At 42.5% G+C, this 23441-nt stretch overlaps 1 protein-coding gene across 5 annotated transcripts; it reads left to right on the top strand.

Moving 5' to 3' along the window:
- Window positions 1-3: 3 nt before the first annotated feature.
- DCUN1D3 (defective in cullin neddylation 1 domain containing 3) lies at window positions 4-21750 on the top strand (the record flags this gene model as incomplete). 5 transcript variants are annotated; one of them, XM_082313671.1, is made up of 6 exons in its annotated part: window positions 89-131; window positions 5721-5791; window positions 8367-8556; window positions 10986-11061; window positions 15887-16419; window positions 18419-18902. In XM_082313671.1, the coding sequence occupies exons 5-6, from the start codon at window positions 15989-15991 to the stop codon at window positions 18900-18902; spliced, it is 915 nt and encodes a 304-aa protein (XP_082169797.1). In that variant the 5' UTR covers window positions 89-131; window positions 5721-5791; window positions 8367-8556; window positions 10986-11061; window positions 15887-15988. The 5 variants fall into 5 exon arrangements, with proteins under 5 accessions (XP_082169798.1, XP_082169800.1, XP_082169796.1 ...); XM_082313672.1 differs by lacking the exons at window positions 5721-5791; window positions 8367-8556 and adding an exon at window positions 21675-21750 and having other exon boundaries at window positions 4-131; window positions 18419-18951; XM_082313670.1 differs by lacking the exon at window positions 5721-5791 and having other exon boundaries at window positions 53-131.
- Window positions 21751-23441: the final 1691 nt, after the last annotated feature.

Genomic DNA, 23441 nt, shown 5'->3' with positions numbered 1-23441 from the left:
CCTCACTCTGCGTGCGGCGTCGGGCACGCCGCCTTACGTCAGGGCGCGGCGCGCGGCGCCGCCGCCAGCTGACTGCTCCCCCCCGGAAGTGATGCGGGGAGGGGGAGGCAGCCTCGCAGGGCGCCGCGGAGGTGAGTGAATTGGACCGTGCCTCTTCCCGTCCGCGCCGGGCGGCGGGCGCCGCGGGCGGGGGGGCGGCGGGAGCGGCGCGGGGCTCGGGGCTCGGCCGGCGGCGGGGCTCGGCCGGCGGCCTCGGCGGTGGCGGCGGCCGCCGCTCTGCCCCTCAGCCCCGCCAGGGCCGGTTGGGCGCTGGGGGCCCCGCGCCGCCGCCGTTGCCCCCCTCACGGCGGGGCCCCCTCGGAGCCGCAGCCCGCCCGGCCCCCGGGGCTGGCAGCCGCCGGGCCGGCCCGCGGTGCCGGCGTGCCCGGCCGGGAGCCTCCCCCGGTGCGGCGGCGCGGGGCGGTCCCGGCCGGGGCGCTCTCCGGCTGCTGTTTACCGGGGCTGGCTCCGCGCAGGCCGGTGCGGCGGCTCCGCGGCCGCGTAGCGCTGGGTGCCGCCGAGCCGAGCCTTCCCGTCACCGGCTCGTGTGCCCCAAGTCACGGTGCTGGCGCGCTTCGGGAGGGGGGGGGTATTCTTATTTTTTTTTAATTTTATTTTGGCGTGTGGTATCTGCAGGATCCTAAACCCTTTCTTGACAAACCGCCTCTCTGCGTGCGGCACCATCCAGGGCTGAGGGGATCAGCTGCTTTGTTCAAACACTCGTCCTGCCCGGCCTTTACACGTGTAACGCCACAAGGTGTATGTTCGTAGCGTTTTCAGGAAAAAGAGTTAAAACGTAGAGCGATTTATTTCCAAGATAGTTCTCGTAATCTGAACAAACCACCTTTCCACAGCCACTTTTCGTCTTACTTTAGCTTTCGCTCCCTCTCCTGGGTATGTTTACCCTTCCTGTGAAAGCTGTAGCCTGCGTTAATCGCTCTTACTCTTTAGGGCTACGGTGGTACTAATAAGCCACTCGTAACAACTTAAATTGTAACTTGCATAATCGGTGTTTCAAGCAAATATTGGTTGAAAGAATATGCCTTTCCTATTAGTGCTGTGGTTGCTGGAAAGAATCATTGATTATCTTTTAAATAGTTAACACTGCTGATATGCTGTCCTTCAAAATGTTACATTGATAACTGAACAGTCTGATGCCAAGTATCGGAATACGGCATTGATCCGCAGCTGGTAACTCTTTTTTTAAATGGCAATGTCTACCGCATAATTTAAAGGGGTAATAGGTTAAGTGCTCTGAAAAAAGGGATATAGCTGTACAAACAAAAAGCACAGAACCGCCTTGCCTTTCTGAAAATTACAGACAGGCCTGGCTGGCAGCTGCAGTTGTGCTGCATGGTCTGTCTTTTTTTGGGAGAACAGTTGATCAAAAGACATCTCTTCTAAACACGTTCTTATTCTCTGTTTAAGAGCCTCTTTGTTAAACAGTTAATGTGTAACTATGGTGTTAGTGTTTTATTTGGGCTAGCAAAGGGAAGAGAGAATGTCTGAGTACTGGTGTTTCTTGAGGGCCTCTGAACCCTGCTGCATATTTCCCTGGTAAAAGATGATCCTCAGAAAAGGAAACATAGTCGCCCGGTTAAGAGTGCATGTGAAACTAGAGAGATCTGACTCCACGTTCTTGTCAGTTCTGTAGTTTGCCTGTAAAATCTTCCCACACAGGTGTGTGTTAGCGGTCTGTGGAAAACCTTCATAGCCCTTTACATGAAAGGCAGCAGGCAGTCTAAAGCAAAGATGTTCTGCACATCAGCAGAAAAAGAAGAGCAGGTGATCTGTGTTGAATTAGTTCAGATTTGCAAAGCACAACTGGCTTTACGAACTTACTGCAAATATCAGCTCTTGTAATGATTTCTAAAATTCTGATTATTTCCTAATAGCAAGTTGTATGCAGGCATGAATGATTATAATACTTAAAAAATTTCACAAAACTGTTAATGGGGGAACTTACACTCTTGATACTACTTGGCTGCTCAATGTGATGCTTTTGAAATTGCTTTTATCTTGACACTGATAGCCTGCAATATGAGCTGTAATCAGTTCCTGGATCTTTAAGGCTGGGTTAGGTGCCTTCTCTGCACAGTTTCTTGCTTTATTTGGAGTTGAACATTGTCATGTTCATAGTAAATTCTAACTGATTTGCGTCAGTAGTTCTTATAATTTGTTGATCTTGGAAATTCATTCATAATTACATCTTGCTTGCATTTAGTGTGAATTGTATTAAAAAAAAGGTGATCAGATGAACTGAAGGGGTGGCTTTGAGAGAAAACTAAGAACAGCTCTTTTGGAAGACCGTCATTGAAATTGGTTAAAGAAGTATATATTGAGCAGGAGGGGCTGCCAGAGAGTTTGACAGACTTCTAAGACAAAGGGACTTGTTCTGAAAATTTGCGTGTGGATGAGGAAGAGGCTTGGTTCTGCTGCTTTCTTTGGTTAAGCTTAAGGAACAGGAAAAAAATCGTATATGTTGTGTGTATGTGTATTGGGGCAGGGGAATATAAAGTAGATGGAAAGGGGGTGGAAGAATGGGAGATAGATATGACTCTCTTAAACTTGCATTTCCTCACGGCAGAAAACGATGTAAAGGTGGTTTGGATATAAAAAGGTGCATGGCTGCAAGTCGGCAGGAGTGTGAGTCCCCCAGTACTGCTCAGCACTCAGTTTTCTTTATTGGTGCTGGGGAAGTGTTGATAAATTTAATTTGGAGCCTTGGAGCACTATAAAGTACATGGTGGTGGGGTTTTGGCAGTTGGTAAGAACTTGCAAAGTGCAAAAACAATGTTATTGTTCCATGAGGCACATGGGTCTGTAGTAGTGAATGTAACAGGAAAACTCTGCTCTCAGTAAGAAGAGACTGTAAAAATAAAGGCATGGGATGTTAGAAAAACAGTCCTTTCTTTCAGCCTCGTTCTTAAAAATAAAGAAGGAGCTGAAGATTGGTAGCCAGAATTCTTGGAGACTGAAAGAACAATCTGTAAACACTTGAGGGACTTGGTAGTCACAAGAAGATAAGAGGGAACCCTCTTAACAGCCTTCATCAGAATGCCCCGACTGGGCTCCTTCTCTCTGGCTGCTTCTCCCTAGGGGTCTGCATCTTATCTCGCTGGCTTCCTTTCCTCTACTTGCCTCTGACTAATAGGCTTTGTCTTCTGGTTACTGGAAGTCTAATAATTTCTTTTGTCTCTTCCCCCTTCCTCCTTTTAAAAATACTAGATTAAATGGCTGTAATGTTTTGCAGGTTGTCTGCATTGCTGACACGGATTAATTGTATACTTGACTCTAAGTTATTTAGCAGTAATGACATAGTAACTTGACTTGAAACAATGGTAATTTCATGGCAAATGTTGCTTTCTGGTAAAGAGCCACCTGCAATTTACCCCCTGTAAACATATGACACAGTAAACTGTGCTAGTTTTCTCGGTGTCTTCTATACAGTCAGTTGTCTCAAGTGTGTCTTTTGAAACAGTCAGCTATCTTTCTCCCCCCCCGCCCCTTCTTTTGACTCTAGTTTGAGTCAGGTAATTACAGATCTGGCTTGAAGCCTTCCCAGGGAGTGATCAGAAAAGCCAAGACTTGCAGATGTGCTCCCATCGTTCACTTGTGCCTTGACTTCACCCTTTCATGAGAAGGTTTTGTGGAACTGCTCAGCTATCGGCAGCTGGCTGTCGGTGAGCAAGTCTGAGAGCCCCGGGGCGATGGTGGTTGGCAAATGGAAGGGGAGCTCTGCTTTGCCTTGCACAAATATATAAGGAGGTTCTCCTTGTCACATGTGGCTTTGGTGTGACAGTTTGGTCATGCTTTTACATTCTGATCTCAGCGTTAACCAGAACAGAGCAAAGAGGGGAAGAGAAAGTGAATCAAAGCTTCTTGCCTAAAAGATAATCTGGGAACTAACCCATTTAGACTCGTTATGTCTCCATTTTATCCATGTGTCTTGGGGGGGCAGCTCTCCAGTCCAATGATCTGCATCTTGAAGGAAGCAGAAAATCTGGATTTTAGGTAAAGGTTATTTAATTGCAATGTTTTGCTAGTCAAAGAGTGGTGGTAAGTGGACTACTTAGCTGTAAGTATTAAAGAAGTCTTTCACAGAAGTCAGAATACTGTAGAGAAACCAACAAAAGCATAGGTGGCGAGACAGGATTCCAGTAAAGAGAATGAGCTAGTATGATCTTCTGGTGTCTCAGAAAGAATAGTTATAAATGCTGTTCTGTCTGTGACATCTGTTTTGTGAAAGACAAAACTTACTTAGCAAAATGTGAGAATGCTGTTACTGACCTCCTGTCACAGTTTGTTATTCCCAGAAAGTCAGACTGCCAAAGACAGTATGACAGTCATAGTTATTTGTTGTCTCACTTCTCCTATTTAGTGTTTTGTTTTTTTTAAACCAAAAGGATTATGTGCTCCTGAAAAATACCAGTCTTACTTTTGCATCCCCGTAGTAGCAGAAAGTGGCAGTTTTCAGTTCTTACTCTGAAATTTTTTAGTGTAATACAACTTTTTCTTCTGCAACTTTGAAACATCTAATGCAGTCAGTCTAATCCTTTTGTTTTAAAATTGAAAGGGAGGGAGAAAAATCATCCTAATGCCTATGATTATGGGAGGCGTGTGTAGCTTAGTAATAGACTCATGAACACAAATGTCCTAGAACTTGATTTTGGTCATATGCTGACTGTTCAATATTTTCATTGCAAATTAGTCTGTACTGAAAGCCTCAAGTACTCTGGATCAACACATAAATGGGTGGTCTGGAAGTGCCAAAGGTTTGATATATACCAGCTTCCAGCACAGTTACCTGTGCTTGGAGTTAGTGGTTATGTCTGGTGAAGCACAGGATAGACACCTACACACCTTACCTCTCTTGTGAGACACGGGACATCAAGTGAAATCGAGGATATGTGAAAACTTACTAACAAAATGTGTGTGTTGGTTGAAGCTGCCACCAGATTTCTCAAGGAGAGCTCAGATTCTTTGTTATAACTGGTGACCTAAGTTCAAGTACTCAAAGGAGCTCCTTTGAAGCTGTTGATACAGCTTACATCTAAATACTGCAGCATCCTTTGTGCAGTGTGAAGTGTTAGTGTCAGTCACTGTAATAGGGAAGTCAGGACTCAAATCAGTAGCGAGAACTAGGGTCTCTGCGGGTGGCTTTGTGTGTTTTCTGCTTTAAAAACTGCAGTCAGTTTAAAAATCCAAGCATATGCTCTTAAAGCACTTTCAGATGTCAGTCCTTTCGCTTAGAACAAATCTTTGTACATAACTTAAATATGATTCCAGTATTTACGTGGTCAGCTGGTAATGAAGTTCCTACACAACTACATGAAATGAGTGATTCTTTTGGCTGGCAGCCTGTAAACTATGTTACACTTACCGAGATGGCTAGCGGGCCTTCTGTAAACTCCTTATGAGCATCTGCTGCCAGAAGTGATCTTGTGAGGTGGTCTGGCTCTTGTCTTTAGACTTGTCCCTTCGCTGCCCTGTTAGGCGGCTGTATGGGTCACCGTTCTCACAGCTGCTTTGTGCTGGAGATGGGACGCTGTTAACCAGAGCTGCTGGAAGGACTTCCTTTTTTTGTGTGATTGGTGTGTTTTCTTAATTGTTCAGAGCAGTAAGAAATACAAAGTTACTAACTTTTTACAATTAGTTTAAAGCATATCTTATTATTACAGGAATCACTTGATATCTACCTGAATTACATTCAGCTGAACGTAATGGATGAAGGTGCCTCGGCCACTTCAAGGTGAAGTCTGCTAGCTGAACTCGGTGCAAAAGAAAATCTGTGCACACTTAGCTCGGTTTAAAAGTAGATGTTTTTTTTCCATTGCAGAGCAGATTGTAGACCGAGGTGGTTTTTCAAAGTTATTCTGGTTTGGCTACAGGGTAGTTGCAGTTTTCCGTAGATTAATTTACGGAATTGACTGAGACAGAGTAAGGTAAATATTTGCAACACAGCTACTTTCAGATGCTTACAGCGGGGTGCATCTGTGTCAGATATCTGAGGGTCATGGTTTCTGCTGGTGCCATAATCTTCAGTTTTACTGTAGAGATGTGAACTGGTTGTGTCTGAGCACAGAGTAGCTCTTCCCCTGTCATGTGCTGCTTTAATTATTCATAATACATACTGAGGTGCTAAAGGTCTATCATGCTGTGCAAAAGTTACACTGTACCCTGGAAAAATACTGAAGGATTATTCTCTTACAACCCTTGCACATTAAAGGGGAAAAAAACCACAAACCCGCATTAGATGATGATTTGCTTTTTTATAAGTGCCGGACCTTGAGAGTTGTATGGCCTTTGACAAGGATCTCAGGGGAGAGGGGGAAGACTAATAGTTTTTAAAAGGATGGAGATTAATTGCTCAGTGGCCGAATCTTTGTTTTTTGAAGGTGGTAGATTCAAACTCATCCAGGGTTTGAGTTGCGTGCCGTGAAATAAACAAGTTTGTTCATGTCTAAGTATGTACGAGGTAGGAATCGGATGGAATCTGGTTGGGGTTCTGGTTTCAGCTTTACTGAAAACTGATGGCGTGATCTTGAACAGCCACGTCGTTTGGCTGTCTTGATTTCCCCTCTGCCTGTTGTCTTGCTCATAGCCGAAACAGACTTCTCAAAACAAGTACTGCTGCTGCTTGAATTAGTTCATTAATTTATTTATGTTACAGAAGCACCTGAAGGCACCCTTCTAAGATTATATGCTATTTAGCTAACTGGACTAGGGTTTGCTCTGTGAAATACAATAAGCCTAACAAATCATTCCACCCACCTAATAAAGTAGGATGAAGTGTATATTAGGAAAGGATTTAAAACTTTTTAATAGGGCCAAGTGGAAAAACAATGAGAAATAATCAGTAAGTAAGGTATTGTGTGGTTAGAGAGTGTAAACGAAAGGGAGGGATTCGAGGATGATGCATGTGTGTCTGCTGAAAAAGCTGCTCAAGGAATGTGTGTTCCATGATAAAAAGGGTAAGGTGCTCTCTTTTCCCTATCATTCTTTACATTATTATCCATTTTTTCTTAAGCTAGCCTTTTATAATTAGCTGCACACAGTGAACTACAGATCCGAAACATCTGTTCCATTTTTTCTTAAGACTACTTGTTGGAGTTTGAACGTGAAATGTGGTGCCGTGCCCTGTGTCTTAGTAGGGTGCTCTTCCAGAGTGCAGAGAGCATGTTTCTTCTGCCCAGAGTCTTGAATGGAAAAATCTCCCTTGACATCCCAGCCCTGGACTTGAAGTGAAAGCACACCAGGTCGAGGTGCAGTTTTTTGTTAAAAGATTTTTGCCTGCTTCCTGGCAACTGTGGGTTTTTTTCTAGGAAGAGGTTTGGTGGTAGCTCTGGTTCTTGGTATTGAGAGCTGGCCCAGCGTTATGGACTGTAGACATGATGAAGCAGTTTCTGAATGTATTTTTACTCGCATTTTTTTTTTAGATATTTATGTACCTGCCCCTCTGTTCCCTTCCAAACTAGTTAAGCCTTTCTGGTGTGGTCTTTCTCAAAGGAGTCCACATCTCATTTGAGAAAGTACTCAGGCTTCCAACATACGTGTTGCGTGACTTGGTTTTCCCACTGACTGCCATGTAGCCTTCTGCCAAGTGGCAGCCAAAGCTCTGCATGGTCCCTTTTTGCGTGTCTGTATAACTAGCTTCTGCTCCGATACAGGTGTGTTCTGTAGAGACAAACTTTACCCAGTTTGATCACATTTCTAAATCCAGATTGTTTCCAAAGCTCAAAGCACAATTAATCAGAAATAGTTTGTTATCCTGATTTGGAGCAGATTGACAAAGTTCCCATCTCTATGCACCCAAAATCATAACCTGACTGTAGTTCATTGAAAGGTGCTTGAACTGCAGGAAGCCTGACAAACTAATAATTCATTTTAACTAATTGCAGCAGGACTTTCCTGCTTTTAGACTTCCTCTTAAGTAACTTTGCATAAATGTATTTCTGCGGCAGAGGCGCGGAGCAGATCTCTCTGACAGACCGGTGCTAGCACAGCGCTTGGTTAGGGATGTGGTGAGGTGTCTTCTGGGCTAATGAAAGCCCATAATATGCCCATTGTGCTGGAGTCAGAGTGCTTTTGCTGAGAAAGTTTCATTGCAGGTTATGACTTGAAATAAGCAGTTTCCGTAACGTGATGGCTTTGCTGACCAAAGCTTCGTTTATGCTTGAACACTTAACGCACCAAGTGCTTTGGTGCTGGAGTATAAAACTCTTAACTGCACACAGTAGAATCTTCCCCATGCAGAGTTGATCCTCTCAATTTCTGCGTGCTGAAGAGGGAAACGCTATCACTAATTCTTCACTGATTCCCCACAGAAAAGCAAAGAAAGTTGCCTTTTGTGAGAACGCTATCAGCTCTTACCCCTGGAAAAGCTGCTGAGGACAAGTGTCGAGGGCGACAGCAGCTTTGGCACTGCAGTGTTCTGCAGCGTGATCCTCCGTGCACCAGTGCTCAGGAGAGCCAAAGTCGCAGGGGGGAGTCAGACACAGGTGCAAAAAGAGGCAGGTGAGCAAAACAAAGGTCTGCATAATCCTGAGGGTGCATGCCACTTGCTTATTTACTTATTTTCCCAGTGGACTGCTGAGTGGGATTGCTAACGAACGATGCAGGCTGCTTTCTGAGTTACTGCAGTGTGACGCTCCTCCCGTGCCAGCAAGGGGGGACGCTTGGTGATCATAGCATACGGCTCTGCCTTGGAACCCTGACCCAAGGACTGAATTAAAACCTGTGGCACGAAAGTGTTGATGCTTCTTTCCCCCCCGCCACAACCACCTTGTGTGATTTAGGATGAAGTCAGCCACAATGCATTGCTGTGCTATGGTAGCCTTTAAATACAGACTTGAAGGGCTTGTTTTTTTAACTGCTAACTCATACTGACTTTTTATTCCATATTCCATAATTGTGTTGTAGCAAGTGTAAACTTCTGTGACTACATTAAAAATTAAAAAAAGGTGAAATGGACAAATTAGTAGGATAAAATTAGTAAGAGTGGGGGAAGAACTGTAGCTGGCGGTTCTAACAGATGTTAAAATTTCTGGCTTCTGGCTCCCAGCATTGTGTGTGTACAGGTCTGCCAACGTGGAAACTACTTCAAACAACCTGAAAAAGTTTGGCTTTTGCTGGGTAGGGCTGAACTCCATCAGATTCAGCTTCTTTTGAACTTGAAATAAGTGTTTGCTTCCAGTATGTGCTGTAGTCAACTGGAAATGTAGATTTGGTGGATCATAGATTTCTTCCAAAGGAATACGAATCTGTTTGAAAAGTAGTTAGTTTGTTGCATAAAGTTGCCATGACAATGGTTTTTAAAATGCGACGTTTAAGATGTTGTCTCTCCTCTATTCCTCTTGGGGGAATGAGGCTGCACGGTGCTCTGTGTCCCTCCCGGCTCTTCTTTCTTCCCCAGATGATTTATAAAAGGAATTATTTAGTTGCAGGGGGGCCAAAAGAATTTATCATAGAAGTGCCAGATGTTACGTTTTTTTAAATTCTTGAGATTCATGGGATGCTATGGTCAAATAGAAAGAAATGCAAGCTAGTAGTTCCACCGCAAGAGAGGCAGGAACTCCTCTGTTCCCGTACACATTTAGGCTGGCTGGTGGCCGTGCACCCGCACAGGGTGGCCCTTTCAGCAGGAATGTATGCTAAAAGAGCTGTGAGGCCGTCGGGGCAGTGGGGCAAAAGGGTGGTTATTTGTGTAGAAGATGAGGTTTGGAAGCAGAGGATATAAATCTAGAGTGAAGTAGGCTTTTTGGACTATCCATCTCAAAAGTAAATGCCTCGAAATGGTTCAGTGGAATGGAGTTTTTGCTCTGTGTGTGTGTTACGGGTGAAAGTGCCACTCCACAGTTTGTAAGGGTTTTGAAGCATTTTGGATGCCTGTTTCCCTGGGCTTTTAAAAGCTTTTATGAAAGCTTTGATCTGAACTAGGTTTTATTTGTCAGTCAAATTTGGCCTAATCCAGGTATAGGACTCAAGTTTGGGGAAAATTCAACTTACGAGGAGACTGGCATGTGCAATAAGAACTTGTTTCATGGTTGTCTTTCACATCCATTCCCCACTTTCTACTGAAGAAAGCACTGAACAAGCTAATGTTCCCACTTGTTTCTGAAGAAGTAGGTCTCATGTAAAAAGTAAGTATGCAGAAAGGCAGCTTTTGATCACCTGTCTGCTCCCTAGATGTACTAAGAGCTGTAAAAACAAGATGTTTTAGTGTTTCTGTTAGTATGGTAGAGCAGAGGAGCTTTGCCAGAGCTTTCTTGGTCTTTTTTTTTTTTTTTTGTAGATCAGATACAAACAGAGGTGTTGACTAGATGCTGCAGTTGTAGCTCTTGCTACACAAACCAGACATACCTTTGTCTGTCATCTTATCTTCAGACCTTTGTAGTTATATAGCAGAGCTGGGAATTTGAGAGATGTGAAGTTGAGCCAGCTCAACTGAACATGGGAAAACAAACATGGAAAAGAATGTGCTAGAGAATGAAAAAAGCGAATTACTTTCTAGACCCAAATTATGCTTTGCTAGGTAGCAGCTGTCTGGCATTCACAGATTAAACAGCCGCTTAGCTAACATGCATTGACAATGGTAGCATGTCCTCTGTTTTGCTCTGAGTGCATGAAATGGGGAATTAACTCTCCCATGCTGAAAGCCATAAAAGTATCCGGAAGTGTGTGTTTACTCCTAACAAACATTTGAACTTGTCTGTTGTGTTCAGTACCTGATCTATGCTTTACATGACAATGCGGAGGTAATGGTGTTAATGCTACTTTATAAGTCAAAAAGTGAAATAGTTTTATAAAATGACTCTTTCAACAAATGGGTTTTGGCTATGAGGGGTTTTATTAAATGCATAGTTGCTTCTGAGCAATTTAGTGCATTTTATGGTTTTCATAGCCTCTTGTAAACGTAAAGATTTGTGTGGTCTTTTGTCTTACAGCGTTCCATGTGGAACCCAGGGAGCCTGAAGAAGGCTGTGCAGCTAGTGGAATGATTCCCTGTGTAGCTGAAACTATGTAAGTATTAATGTTTGCTTACAAGATCACTGGCCCAGCATCAACTGTCAGAGCAGCGATTGCTTCTGGTTCAGCAGTTGCAATGATCCTCTCGTGCCTCCCCAGTGGAAAGCTGTCTGTATCTCTTCAGAGCTAGAAAAAGATGGGCCACCCGTAATACTGTTCCCTACTCAGCTATTTTAGAAGTCATGTATCCCTGTCCACTGAAAGCTAGATAATGCATAGTGAAATTCTGTACAATTCTTACAAACTATGCTCAAGTGTTTGCAAAAAGTCAAGGCTGGGTTGAGACTTAGTTAAGCTCTGGCAATGCTGTCTTTGCCTTAGCTAGTGAACTGCTACTTGGGAAGGGATTTAATGGTTGGCTGAGCTGTGTCCCCTTTTGTTACGAGATTTGCTAAATTTGTCTTTGAGGTGTTCTTGAATGGAGACTTTTTTCTTCTTCTCTCTTGATACTTTCTGCATTTTGAAACTTATTGTAAACACCTTCTGATGCAATTCTTTATTAAACAGCATAATGCTTGGCTGTGTTTTGTTATTCTCCGGACATATCCAATAATTTCTGTTATTACAATAACGTCGGTCATTAAAGAAAAATACAGGGTTACTTAAATATCTCCTTTGCATCTTCTCTCCTCCTGCCAGCTCTCCCCCACTTCAGTGCTGCTGTTTTCAGTTGTGCCATGGTGTGCTTGTATGACAGAGAATTATTACTGAGTCACTTTGTTGTTTTGCTCCCTTCAAATCTTGGGTTACATGTGATCTGGTCACTTGAAAATGAAGAAAAAATGATTTCTTTACTGCACTTTAAAAAAAAAAAAAAAAAAAAACCCAACCAAAACAAACCCAAACAAAACCACCAAAAAACCCTAAAAAAAACCCAAACAAAACACTGCACCAAGCATTAGCAAGGTCTTTCCAATCTTATCCAGGTTTTCCATTTAATATATTGGGCAATACGGTTCTACACATCCTTTGTTCTTAGAGGGTGGCTTTCCTTTAACTGGCTGTATTCACCAGCACAAGTCTTCCTGTGGTTCCAGTTGCTTACTCCCTTCTAGAAAGGAGCAGAGAACATCATTGTCGGTCTCTGCTTTGCAGTTCCTGTTGTGTGGAGATGGCCTCATGGGCATCTTGGTGATTCATGTTTACTGTAGGTTATTGCTCAATACTTGTCTGAGTAATCAAACTTCTTTGGGACTACCGCATCCTGTAGCCCTGAGTACATTCCAACCTTAGCCCTGGATTTTAATCTTTTTTAGTAGAATGGCAAAACTAGTGGTCAGCGCTGCCTTTGTGTCTCACTGTTATGTTGTACAACGCTGTTACAATGATTTTGCTCCTGGGAACTGATCCTTTTGGGAATTGGTGCTTTGCCACCAATCCAGTATAACCTTTGGCTATGTGAGAACTTTATACCTGTAGTTCCCGATCCAGCTGGGAGAAATATCTCTGCACGTCCTTGTCCTCGCTTAGCTGTAATTGGCATGACCTAGATGTGACATTTGCTTTGCTCCACAGTTAACTGAGTAGCTCTGTTCGCTTTCCTGAGAGTGCTTTTTCATGCTCCTTGAACACCGAGTTCAGTGCAGCTCCTGATGCTGCAACTGGATCCTCTCTCCGGCCTTCCTTAACAAAAGGGCAGAGTTCTCCCACTTGTTTCTATCTCCTTCCGAGGCTCTTGTTCCTTTCATGCCTTGAAACCTGAGTCATGTAGGAAGCGGAGGTGACTAGTAAGTGAAGTGGATCCAGCTCAGTGGAGGCATTTTATAGAAGGGTAACTGATGGAGCGCCAAAAGACTTTTCTCTTACAAAACCAGATACATGCATAAACTGCCAGCGGATGCAGTCTGGCTTTTTTTTTTTTTTTCCCCAAGCTGGTTTTGCTATTTTTGGGGTAGAATGCTTCAAAGTATCTGGCACGTGGCATCAAGTTTCATGTAGTAGAAAAGTGAGGAATTGCAGCAACTGTACTTCAGTATCTTCTCGTGTTTGCTCATAACGAGTAGGATTGTGCTCTGAAAACCTCCTCGGCAGGGAGGAGGAAGGAAGAAATCCATTACTGCAGGGAAGAGCAGTGCTAGCAGAGGTCGGGCAGTGGCTGTTCGGGAGCAGCAGTCAGCTCCTTGCCAGGCAAGTAGGTTGGAGTACCGCAGACGTGTTTGTGAGAGGGGTACGCTGCGGGGGACGTGGCTAACTGGCACTCTATGGGTTAAGGTTACTGTGCTCTCCAGTGGTTTTTGGAAACAGCTGCTGGGACACTTCCTTACATACAGGTGTTTAATAATGCTGGCTGACCTTCCCTCTATGTATGGTGATGCTGTCTTTTCATGACAGCAAATGACAATATACCCCGTCTGTTTCATCATACTGGTGATGTCACTTTGTAGACTTGACTATTAGATTGTTATCATCGTTAATACAAGCCATTGCTTAGGAAGCATGACAGCATGAATCACTTCCATTAGGAAAGTTTATGGACAGAGGGTGTAAGTTAGTCTTGCAAATTGGTGTTTTGTTTTGTTTTTTTTTAAAAAAAACTTTAAATTGGGGTTCCTAAGGTGAATTAGATTCATCTCTGTCCATTATGCTGCATGTGATTTGACTACTACCAGCTACTTCAGAGGAAAGTACCATTCACTAATAGGCAGCTATTCTTTAACCTGCCCATAGGGAAAAGCTGTTCCGAATCCCCAACAGCTAATAATTGCTGTTATGTGTTTGAGCAGTAAGTTTTACAAACTAGCTAAACTCTACTTTAAACTCCAATACTAGTTTTTACTCAGGATTTTTTTTATTCTGTTCCTTTACTTGCATGCTTCTCTCTACAGAAAAACTTAGCCAAAGTAGTGCTAGCTGCCTTTGAGAAACTGATGGGTAAACAAGAATTAGTGTAGATTGAGCATTTGAATTCTGATGAATTTAAAGGGGGGGGGGGGAAGGAAGGCTGATATCTGGGAGTTAATCACTAAGCAGTAATTTACACTGCCTAATAATATCCTGTTTGTTTTGGTGTAATGAAAAAATGACTGGTGTAGACTAGGGAAGACGATGTTGCTCAGACACATGGCAGCACAGCAACCAGGGCCAGGCTGTACTCTGCAATTCACAACGAGCTGTGAAATTGTCTTTTGGGTTGCTTTTGTGGAAATGCGTATTTTAATGAATCTTTTAAAATACAAATTAATAAGAAATTATTCTTGAATACATTAAAATGAACTTTCCTATAAAATGATGCTGCAAAGTTCATCTTTAAAGCAGTTTGATGCAAGGATGTACCAGCTGTTTGTTCCTTCTGCTGCTTAAAAATAGGTTTTTGTTAGTTTTGTTTGTGGGTTATGGGCTTAAGAAAAGGGATTGGGGAGGGGAAGGGAAGCCAGGTAGTTGAAACCAGCATCTTGGCTGTTGTAGTTGTACAGGCAAAAATATTTTTTTTTTTCCTCATGAAAACGCATACATGCTGTTTTGCCAAAATGGGTATAATGTCTGAGAGAAGATTTACATTTGTAATCCTAATATCTGGAGAATTCATCTACACTTGGTGCTTCTCTTCCGAGCTGGCTTGCAGCTTAAAACAGGGGTTCGGTTTCAGAAGAGCTTTACCCAAGAAAGAATACAGAAAAATTGACATGACATCTATTTTATTTCATTTTTAGTTTTTGTCTCTTTTATTTCTTGTTCTAATTCTGTAACCTGGAAGCAGTAAACAAAGACAAGGCAAACCCAATTTTTATGTTTGAGGCTTTTGCCTAATTGACGGTGGAGATGAAATGCAAATAAGTGGGTAAAGGAGGAATATGATAAGCAATTGCTTTCTTGGAGTTGATGTTTCCGAGAAATAGACTGCCCACAGCGTGGCTGCATGCTGATAGGATAGTGTCAGAGGGTTAGTTTGGTTTTAATAGGGAAAATTTAAGAAACCTTTTCTGTGGGTAAAATATCTTTTCCAAATGTGCAAGGCTTTAACATTGTGATTTATAAAAACAGAGTATGATGAAATAATTTTGGCATTTTAATTTTGATTTTTTTTTTTAAAATGAACTGGAATTACTACTTCTTAGAATCTGTCTGTGTGTCTGTCTGAAAAAGTTTCATTAAAAAGGCCCCCTCTCCCTGTCTTGTTACCTGAAGAGAGGAGCCCACTTGAAACAATGAATAATTCCTAAACGCCATCTTGCATGAAAAGTGAGTGTTGGCTCCTTTCTACAAACACGCTCTGTGTATGTTTTAAGAAGAAAAATCTAGATTCCAAACTCTGTTTTAAAAAAACAAACCCACAACTCCCTCACCACCCCCCCCCCCAAAAAAAAGCCCCAACCCCCCCGAAAAAAACCCTTTTGCCCATTTGCTGAAGGTACAGTCTAAATCTACTACTTAAGCCTCTGCCAGGTTGTCCCATGAGTGTCCCCATCCCCCCCACTGCTTTGTTTCAGTGGTTTATACTCTGTGTATAAAATATGGGTATACTTTTAAAAACTGCTTCCTTTAAAATATTTCTGGGTTAGAGTAGTCTGTCTTGATGAAGCCTGTACATGAATCAACCTCTTTGTAACCTATGTTACAGTAAGAATTTTAGGAATTTCCTTTATTAGGACCCGTTAGTGTACTGCAGCCACTGAGTGAGCTGCATTGATTTCTAGGTAAAACAGCCTGAAATTGCCTGAAATTTATGGCATATGCCAACCTTCTGTACACTACTCCTTTTCAGTACGCAAAACTTAAATATCCTGAAGTCGGTCTCTTACTGCCAAATGTTATCCCACATTTAATGCTTACAATATTCTTTGTGGAGAAACAGCAATTTGACTCTGAAACTGCTTTTCAGGTTAGTTGACTGCCGCTAATGGCATGGTGAGATGTGTTGAAGAGCAGCTGCGAGGGTGTCCGACGGCAAGGGGACTGCTCTAGAAGCTGGGCTTGCAACATCATGGGCCAGTGTGTCACGAAGTGCAAGAATCCTTCTTCTACCCTTGGCAGCAAAAATGGGGAAAGGGAATCCGGCAGCAAGTCACATAGTAAGAGAAGTGCAGTCCACAAAGACGACCATGGTTCAGCTTGTGGGAAGTCTTCAGGAGATATACTTGTGAATGGGACAAAGAAAACGGACGCTGCTGTAGAGTCTAGTCAGCCTCCAACGTTTTCTGGAGATACAAAGAAAGACTCTGTTTCCAGCGCAGAAGAATCTTCGCTCCAAAGGATCGGGGAGTTATTTAGGAGGTATAAGGATGAACGGGAAGATGCCATACTGGAAGAAGGAATGGAACGATTTTGCAATGACCTCTGTGTTGATCCCACTGAATTTAAAGTGCTAGTTTTGGCTTGGAAATTCCAGGCTGCTACCATGTGCAAATTTACAAGGTTAGTTCTTGTAGAACTTGTAATTATTTTCATATGTTAAAGTATATCCTGTCATTTGTATGTTGGAGAGACAGCCTCATTAGCTTCACTAACTTATTTCTTCTAACACTTGCATTTTGATCAAATTAGTTCCTACTACTGCAGAAGGTAAGCTTTACGTTGTCCTCTTTTGCCCTTCCCCTCACAGTGGATTTCAGAACCGAAAATGTGTTTTTGGACATTATGCTGCTAATGACGAACAGTGTGGTGAGATTCTGTAGACATTCATTTGTTCTTGATTTACCAAAAGAAGGTTTACTGTATCCAGCATTATCTTGGTGATGAGATTGGACACTGAAATTAATTTTTGCTTTAAAGTAATGTGAGATTCCTTCGTAATTGCTACCAACTCTGTTATTGTTCTGTGAAAGAATGACAGACTGCTTCCTAAGAATTGTTCCTGCCCAACCAGTGTTACACTTAATGTCTTTTTCCAAGCGTAATCCTGTTAAAGCACGGAGAGAGAAGGAAATGCAAGGTTTTTGATACTGGTAGCTGTTTCATACAGGCTGACAAGTCATTTGTTGTTTAAAGTACTGTCTGTCCTTCTGGACAAGGGGGTCAGTCAGCAGCCTTATAGCATATGTGATGCTACAGGAAATGACAGAACAACTAAAACTTACCAGGAAAAAAACAAAAACAAAACCCACAAAAACAAACCAACAACACAAAACCCAACAAACCCAAAACTACAACAGCCCCCTCAACTTGATTATCAATGTCCAGGTAAGAGCAAGTAAAGACTTCCTACAGGGACTTCCTGAGAGAGAATGAATGCTCTGTCTAGATTGGTTTGAGTATTTTTACTCAGCTTCTAACTTTCAAAATTACTTTGGTGTTCTGAGCCTGAACACAGATAGCTTTTCCAGCATCCTTGAGAGTCTTTGTGGATGTGGGTGCGTGTCAAATGGATGAGTTACTCTGGAATGCAAATGTGGGCTTACTAGAGGCTGACGGCGCAGGTATTTGCTAACATTGTAAAGGAATCACAAGTAGTGTCTGTGATTCTGCACAACCACCATGAGTTTTATTAACATCGTTTTGATTTTCTTGGAGAGAGGGCAAATCTAGTGGTGAGAGGTTACCTTTGTTAAACAGCACGCTCCATGATACGGGTGCTGATCGACTTCTTCCGTCAAGGAAAGCAATGCAGTCTTCCATTCTCCTGAGCGCTGCCCTGTCTCCTGTCTTCCCTCCAGCCTGTCCTGTGTCAGAGTCTGCTGGCTTTGGTTGATATTGGCTGCTTATAACGCTTGCTCACGAGCATTAGAGAAATCAGAGCTAACCATCTACCCACTTGACCAGATTATTAGTAGGGTAATTAGTATAGGCCTGGTGCTTTGAGCAGTGTTTATACATTGCGTTGTAGCCTGTGTTGTGTGATGATGTGCTCTCTTCCACTCTCTTGGCAGGTGCCTTGCTGACCGTCGCCGTTGGCACCCTTTTTATTTTGCAGGCTGGAAGAGCAACCAAAAACCACAGGAAAGCCACCAGTGAACTGCTCTGTCCCTTGAGAACAGCTTGCCCATAGCATGGGCATTTAGGCATGGGCAATATTGAATCAAGCTGGTTTATATATGGTGCTTCAGTCTGTAAATGTGGTGTTTTCAAACATTTGGCATTTCTTCTGTGGTAAATTTTATTCACTTTTTATTGTGAAAGGCACGGGATGTGGTATTATCAAGTAGTCAGAAAGCCAGACAGCAGAATCACTTTCGAATGCTAACAGTGCCCCAGCAGATCTGAGTGGTGTCTGTGGTTCCCCATGCCATGAGAAATTTCTTGGAAATGTCTCCCCTTCCAATAGCTCCCACTGTCAAGATTTTTGTGCCACCTGGGCTGAGAGCACACCTTGTCTTGTCCAGATAACCCTCTTCCGAGCTGGCCTAGCTGAACGGAGATGGGCAGTGTGAGGTCGGTGGGAAGCGCTCGAACTAATTTCTGTTCTCTTGCTTAATAGGAAGGAGTTTTTTGAAGGCTGCAAAGCAATAAACGCGGACAGCATTGATGGCATTTGTGCAAGGTTCCCCAGCCTCTTAAACGAAGCCAAGCAGGAAGATAAATTCAAGGATCTCTATCGTTTCACCTTCCAGTTCGGCCTGGACTCTGAAGAAGGACAGAGGTCGCTACATCGGGAAATAGCCATTGCCCTTTGGAAATTAGTCTTCACCCAAAACAAGCCCCCCATTTTGGACCAGTGGTTACACTTCCTAATTGAGAACCCCTCAGGAATCAAGGGAATCTCCCGGGACACGTGGAACATGTTTCTAAATTTTACTCAGGTGATTGGACCGGACCTTAGCAACTACAGCGAGGACGAGGCCTGGCCGAGTCTCTTCGATACCTTTGTGGAGTGGGAAATGGAGCGAAGGAAAAAGGAAGAGGAAACCAAATGTATTACGTCTTCGGACACAGAGGGCCTGTGTGCGGAGGAACAGACTTAGCGGCGTCGAAGCAGCAGTGATGAAAGCAACCTGTTGCCCTTCATAAAATGTAAACTCTGGATGTTTCTGGAAATTACTGAGACTCCAGATTTTTCTACTTTACACCTTTTTCTGCCTTGTCTTTGAAAGGGCTCTAAAATGCTGTATCATGTTTTAGGCACTTTCTTAATTTTGGTTATTCCTTTTACTCTTGCCCTGAAATATTTGACCCTGGCTACAAGTTAAGCTTTTTTTTTTTTTTTTTTTTTTTTTAAGACTTCAGATTAGTATAAGTCAGTCTGATACTTCTTGCACAATGTAGATCTTTTTAGTTAGGTTAAATTAACATTGCTAAGTTATACAGTGCCAGATTAAATTTTTCAGACTACATCTGTCAGGGCAGGTCTGTACTGTGTGTAGTGCTGTTTACATTGTTGAAATTTTAGGCTGTAATAATTCTAAGGTTTTTATACCAAGACGAACAGCAGTGTTAACTGTTAACTATAAATGCATTAATCCCCCGGTAATAAGGCTCTAAAAAACAACATAAGCAACAGCTTTTTGTAATATGGCTAATTCCCATTTTAAGCTAACTCCTAGTGAATGAGTCCAGATCATTCCTTTTTTTGGAGTTTCAAACTAAATGTTGGGATTGTTTTATAAAATTACTGTACCTGTCAGTCAACTGAGTGGTAGATGACGATTTGTATCTAAATCTCTTACCCATCACGTAATAAAAGAGCAGTGCTACCTCAGTTTTATTGAAAGTGGACTTCTTGATGGACTTCCATTTTCTCTGGAAGTTGTATTTTTGTGGTAACATGAGAATATTTTTACTTGACTAAAAGAACCAAAGGTTCTGCTTCTTAAGTTTGCTAAACATTGACAGAAGCAACACACAAACCCTAAGTCTTCAAGGAAAACTGTGGTATAATTCTGCTTTAATTTGTTTGATTTATACCTAAAGTATTATCTTACTTGTCTGGCAAGCACAGTACTTCCATGTAAGGAACTATCTTTTGCATTAGTATTGACAAACCGATTTTTTAAAACCTATGTTTAATTGCTAAATCGCAGTTACTACTCCACACTTTCTGGAGCAACAATATCGGCATCTGATGACAAAGTGAATTCTTAATGTGTTCTTAATGACAACAGTGTAGATGAGTCATTTTTAGACTGATTTGATAATATTTCAATAGGAGTCAATTTATTATTTTACAATGCCTGTATTGGGACTATTTGCCTGTTGAAACTGTTGTGACTTAAAGGGAGTTTTATTAACACTGGTTGAAACTTTTTTGGTTATCGATGCTACCTTTTTTAATTTTAGTATGTCAACTTTTTTACACCTTTTGGTAAAAGGGATGATTGCCAAGGCTTTCTATAGAGCTAAGTACTGGCTTAATGAATTTGATAAACTTCCATTACACACCTTTTATTTTCAGAGCTGCATTTCAGGATCATAAAACAGCTTCGATTAAAAAAGCAGAACAAACCAAAAACAACCTGGACAGTCATCCATAGCATCTAATGGCTTTTGTGATATAAGGGTTTTAAAGCTAAAGGGAAACAGATGTTAAGTGGCGAGCTTGTCGCTGGATCCAGGATGGCACGCTTTGCACAGCTGCTGGGCCCCAGGGGGGGTGAGCAGAGAGAGGAGGATCTGCCTGAATACTGCCACTGGCTTCGCTGGTGTGCAGCCTATGCAATAGCTTGGCTCTGAGATCATAAATCACTAACAAAACGTGGGTATTGAAAACTGTTTAAAAACAAACCCACAAGCCACAGATAGCATCTCTTTCATCTAATAAAAGGAGAGTTTGGTCCATGCTGCGTCTGCAGGCTCTTGCTGGGAGACGTGTTAAGCTGTGGAAAACAAATGTAGTTGTTCCAGATGCAGCTGAGCCTGTCTCTTTGCAGGAGGGGAGCCCTGAACTTGCTGTTTTATAGGGAAATATACCCAAAGCTTTGTCCTTGCTACTGTAACCTTCCAAGCTACCATGGCACAAGCACTGTTTGGCAGCAAAACCTTATTCTGATCTGGTGAGCAAAGCAGGCCAAAGCACTTGTGCTGGTATAACTGAATTTATGGTGAGGCTTTTGCCAGTGCTGTTATTTTAAAGAAGGAAAAAAAATTCCCCAACAGAGGCTACTTTGTTAGCAAAAGTTCCAAATGGAGACCTGATTTGATAGTAAATGAAGACTGTATTTATAAGTTTGAGACTACTCATTCATTCAGCTATTAAACTATTTGTTCCTCACTTCATTTTTTTTTTTCCTAAAGGGAATTTAAAATGTCCAGAGTGTGAAAACGTAACTATTCAAATGGATAGCCAGCGCGTGCACACAAAGTCGTGGCAGTGGCTGCTACTGATTTATACATCAAACTGCAGCAGCTCTGAAGGATGAGGGATAGAGCTCTTTAAGGAAGGTGTTTATCTTGTGGTCTGAATGGGGATTGCAGTAAGGAAATCAAATTGTAGCACATCAAGGCTTAGCCCGTTCTAGTGCATCAAATGTAATACAGCTTCTTTTTAAAGGCAGTGGTGGTGAATATACAGGAAGGGAAAAATCTTATTTCCAGTTGGGGCAAGGACATGCAGTTCTCAGTGGCTTAAGTCGCATGCTTTCAGTACGAGAGGACAGCCTTGCTCTTGTTCTTCTGCTTTCAGCCTAGCAGGAGCAACTCCACCTGTTGGGTAGAATACTTGCAAAAATAGCCAAATGATCTAGCTAGCGAAGTACCGTGTATTTTTAGCCTAACTTCAGGTTTTTAATTACCATTTACAGAATGCAAGCCAGACCTGTATCAGTTTTAAACTCCTGAACCAGGAGCTGAAGGTGCAACTCTTTGCTGAAAGTGAGAGAGGGCATCAGACCTTCCCTTGGATTGCCTGGTGATTTTATGTTGCTAACCCAGAAGAGGCCGTGCTCTGTAATGCTGGTGGACCTGTGTGGGAGTGGGGTTTTGTACGTGTTTCTGAGAAGTCTTTAACGATATTGGAGCCTCTGAAAATACGCTTGTTTAATGGTTAAACTGTGAATATCTGTGGAACAGGCCAAATACATTCACTCTTCATTCTGATATAATTTAAATCTTTATTGTGTAGGGCACAGGACTGTAGTGAGCAGTGATGCTGCTGGAATCCTTGAAACCATTACAACTATTTATTTTATTTTTTTTTTAATTAGAGTATGCATTAGGAAACTTGATACATGTAGTGAATCTGCTGCAACTTGGGTTAAATAACTATAGATAATGATATAGATAGTAATATACTGGAAAACTGGTCTTGACATCCACAGTCTGTGGCATTTTATTGCCTTCCCTTATATGCAAAGAAATAAAACTCCGGTGAACTTTACTCCCGAGTAAGAAAACACTGACCACCTGCACTGTATTATAGTTTGCAACACCTTTAAAATTTGGCTCCCAGATCAACTGGAGCCTCAGTTGTGCTAATTTTTACTTGTGTGGGTGAGTTTCTGAGGTCAAAGACTATTTATTGATTCAAGTAAGGATTTGAAAGATTCCGCCCATAGTTGGCCATAAAATATGACCAAGGAAATTAGTTGAAATTGAATGCTGAATTGTGAGTTTACTTGCTGCTGGTGCTATTCTATATGGAAAATTATAGCTTTTTAATACTGTGCAATCATAATGAAAGAACCACAGGAATAATAAATGAAGGTGGGGCAGGTGGCACAAAATCAGATAGCTGAAGCCTGTGGCAGTTCGGTCCGCCCCAGGGCGAGCGCTGGCTTCCCCAGGCTGGCAGGGCAGATCTGCTCGTGAATCAGCCTCTGAACCGCTATAGCTTTGCAGCCAAGCACACGTAAGAGCATGAAACGAGTTCACCCTGCTCTGCTGACGAGTGGGTGCCTCGGGGTTGGCTCCAAATAGATGCAGCCCCTCTTCCCGGGGGTTCAGAGTGCTAGGGGCAGCAGCAGCTTTGCCTGCCTGACTTCGATTTCGCTCCTTGCGTGTCCGTCACAACCCGAAGACCCCATGGATCCCAGGACAGGTCCCAGCCTGTCGCCTGTGGTTCCCAGACGCGGCTATGCACTGACTAGCGACCTTAGTATTTTCATGACACTGTCAACATAAGTATCTTCCTTACAGTTCTAAGCCTTGTTTCCAAAAAAAACCCAGCAAAGTTAAACACCACATAGTTAAAAGCCACCTCAGTCGTGATGTAATTTGTTGGCTGAGGTTGCATCATTCCCATTCATCGGAAAATGATAGTCATTGTGAGTTTCTGGGTCTTGCAGCCTTGTGTTCTGCAGCGTGGTCCTTTTTTAGAAGATCCTCGGTAAATTGGGCACCCAGTTCTTCCCTTGAGCTCGCTCTGCTCAAAATGTGTGCGTATGAATTTAGCCTTTCATATTAAAAAGGAAGATGCTTAACCTGAAACTCAAAATTCTTCAGGGTAGTGTTTCAATATACAGCAAAACATAATTATTTTTTCAAGTAAGTATTGAAAGCCAAGTGTCTGCTTAAATTTTGTTGTGTGCAAACAAACCCACCAGGGTTAAAATTTTCTCTCTGGACTATTG

The sequence above is a fragment of the Platalea leucorodia genome (assembly GCF_965183815.1).
Source record: "Platalea leucorodia genome assembly, chromosome: 5".
Lineage (NCBI taxonomy): Eukaryota > Metazoa > Chordata > Aves > Pelecaniformes > Threskiornithidae > Platalea > Platalea leucorodia.
The sequence above is the reverse complement of the archived record's forward strand: the minus strand, read 5'-3'. Positions and strand labels throughout refer to the sequence as shown.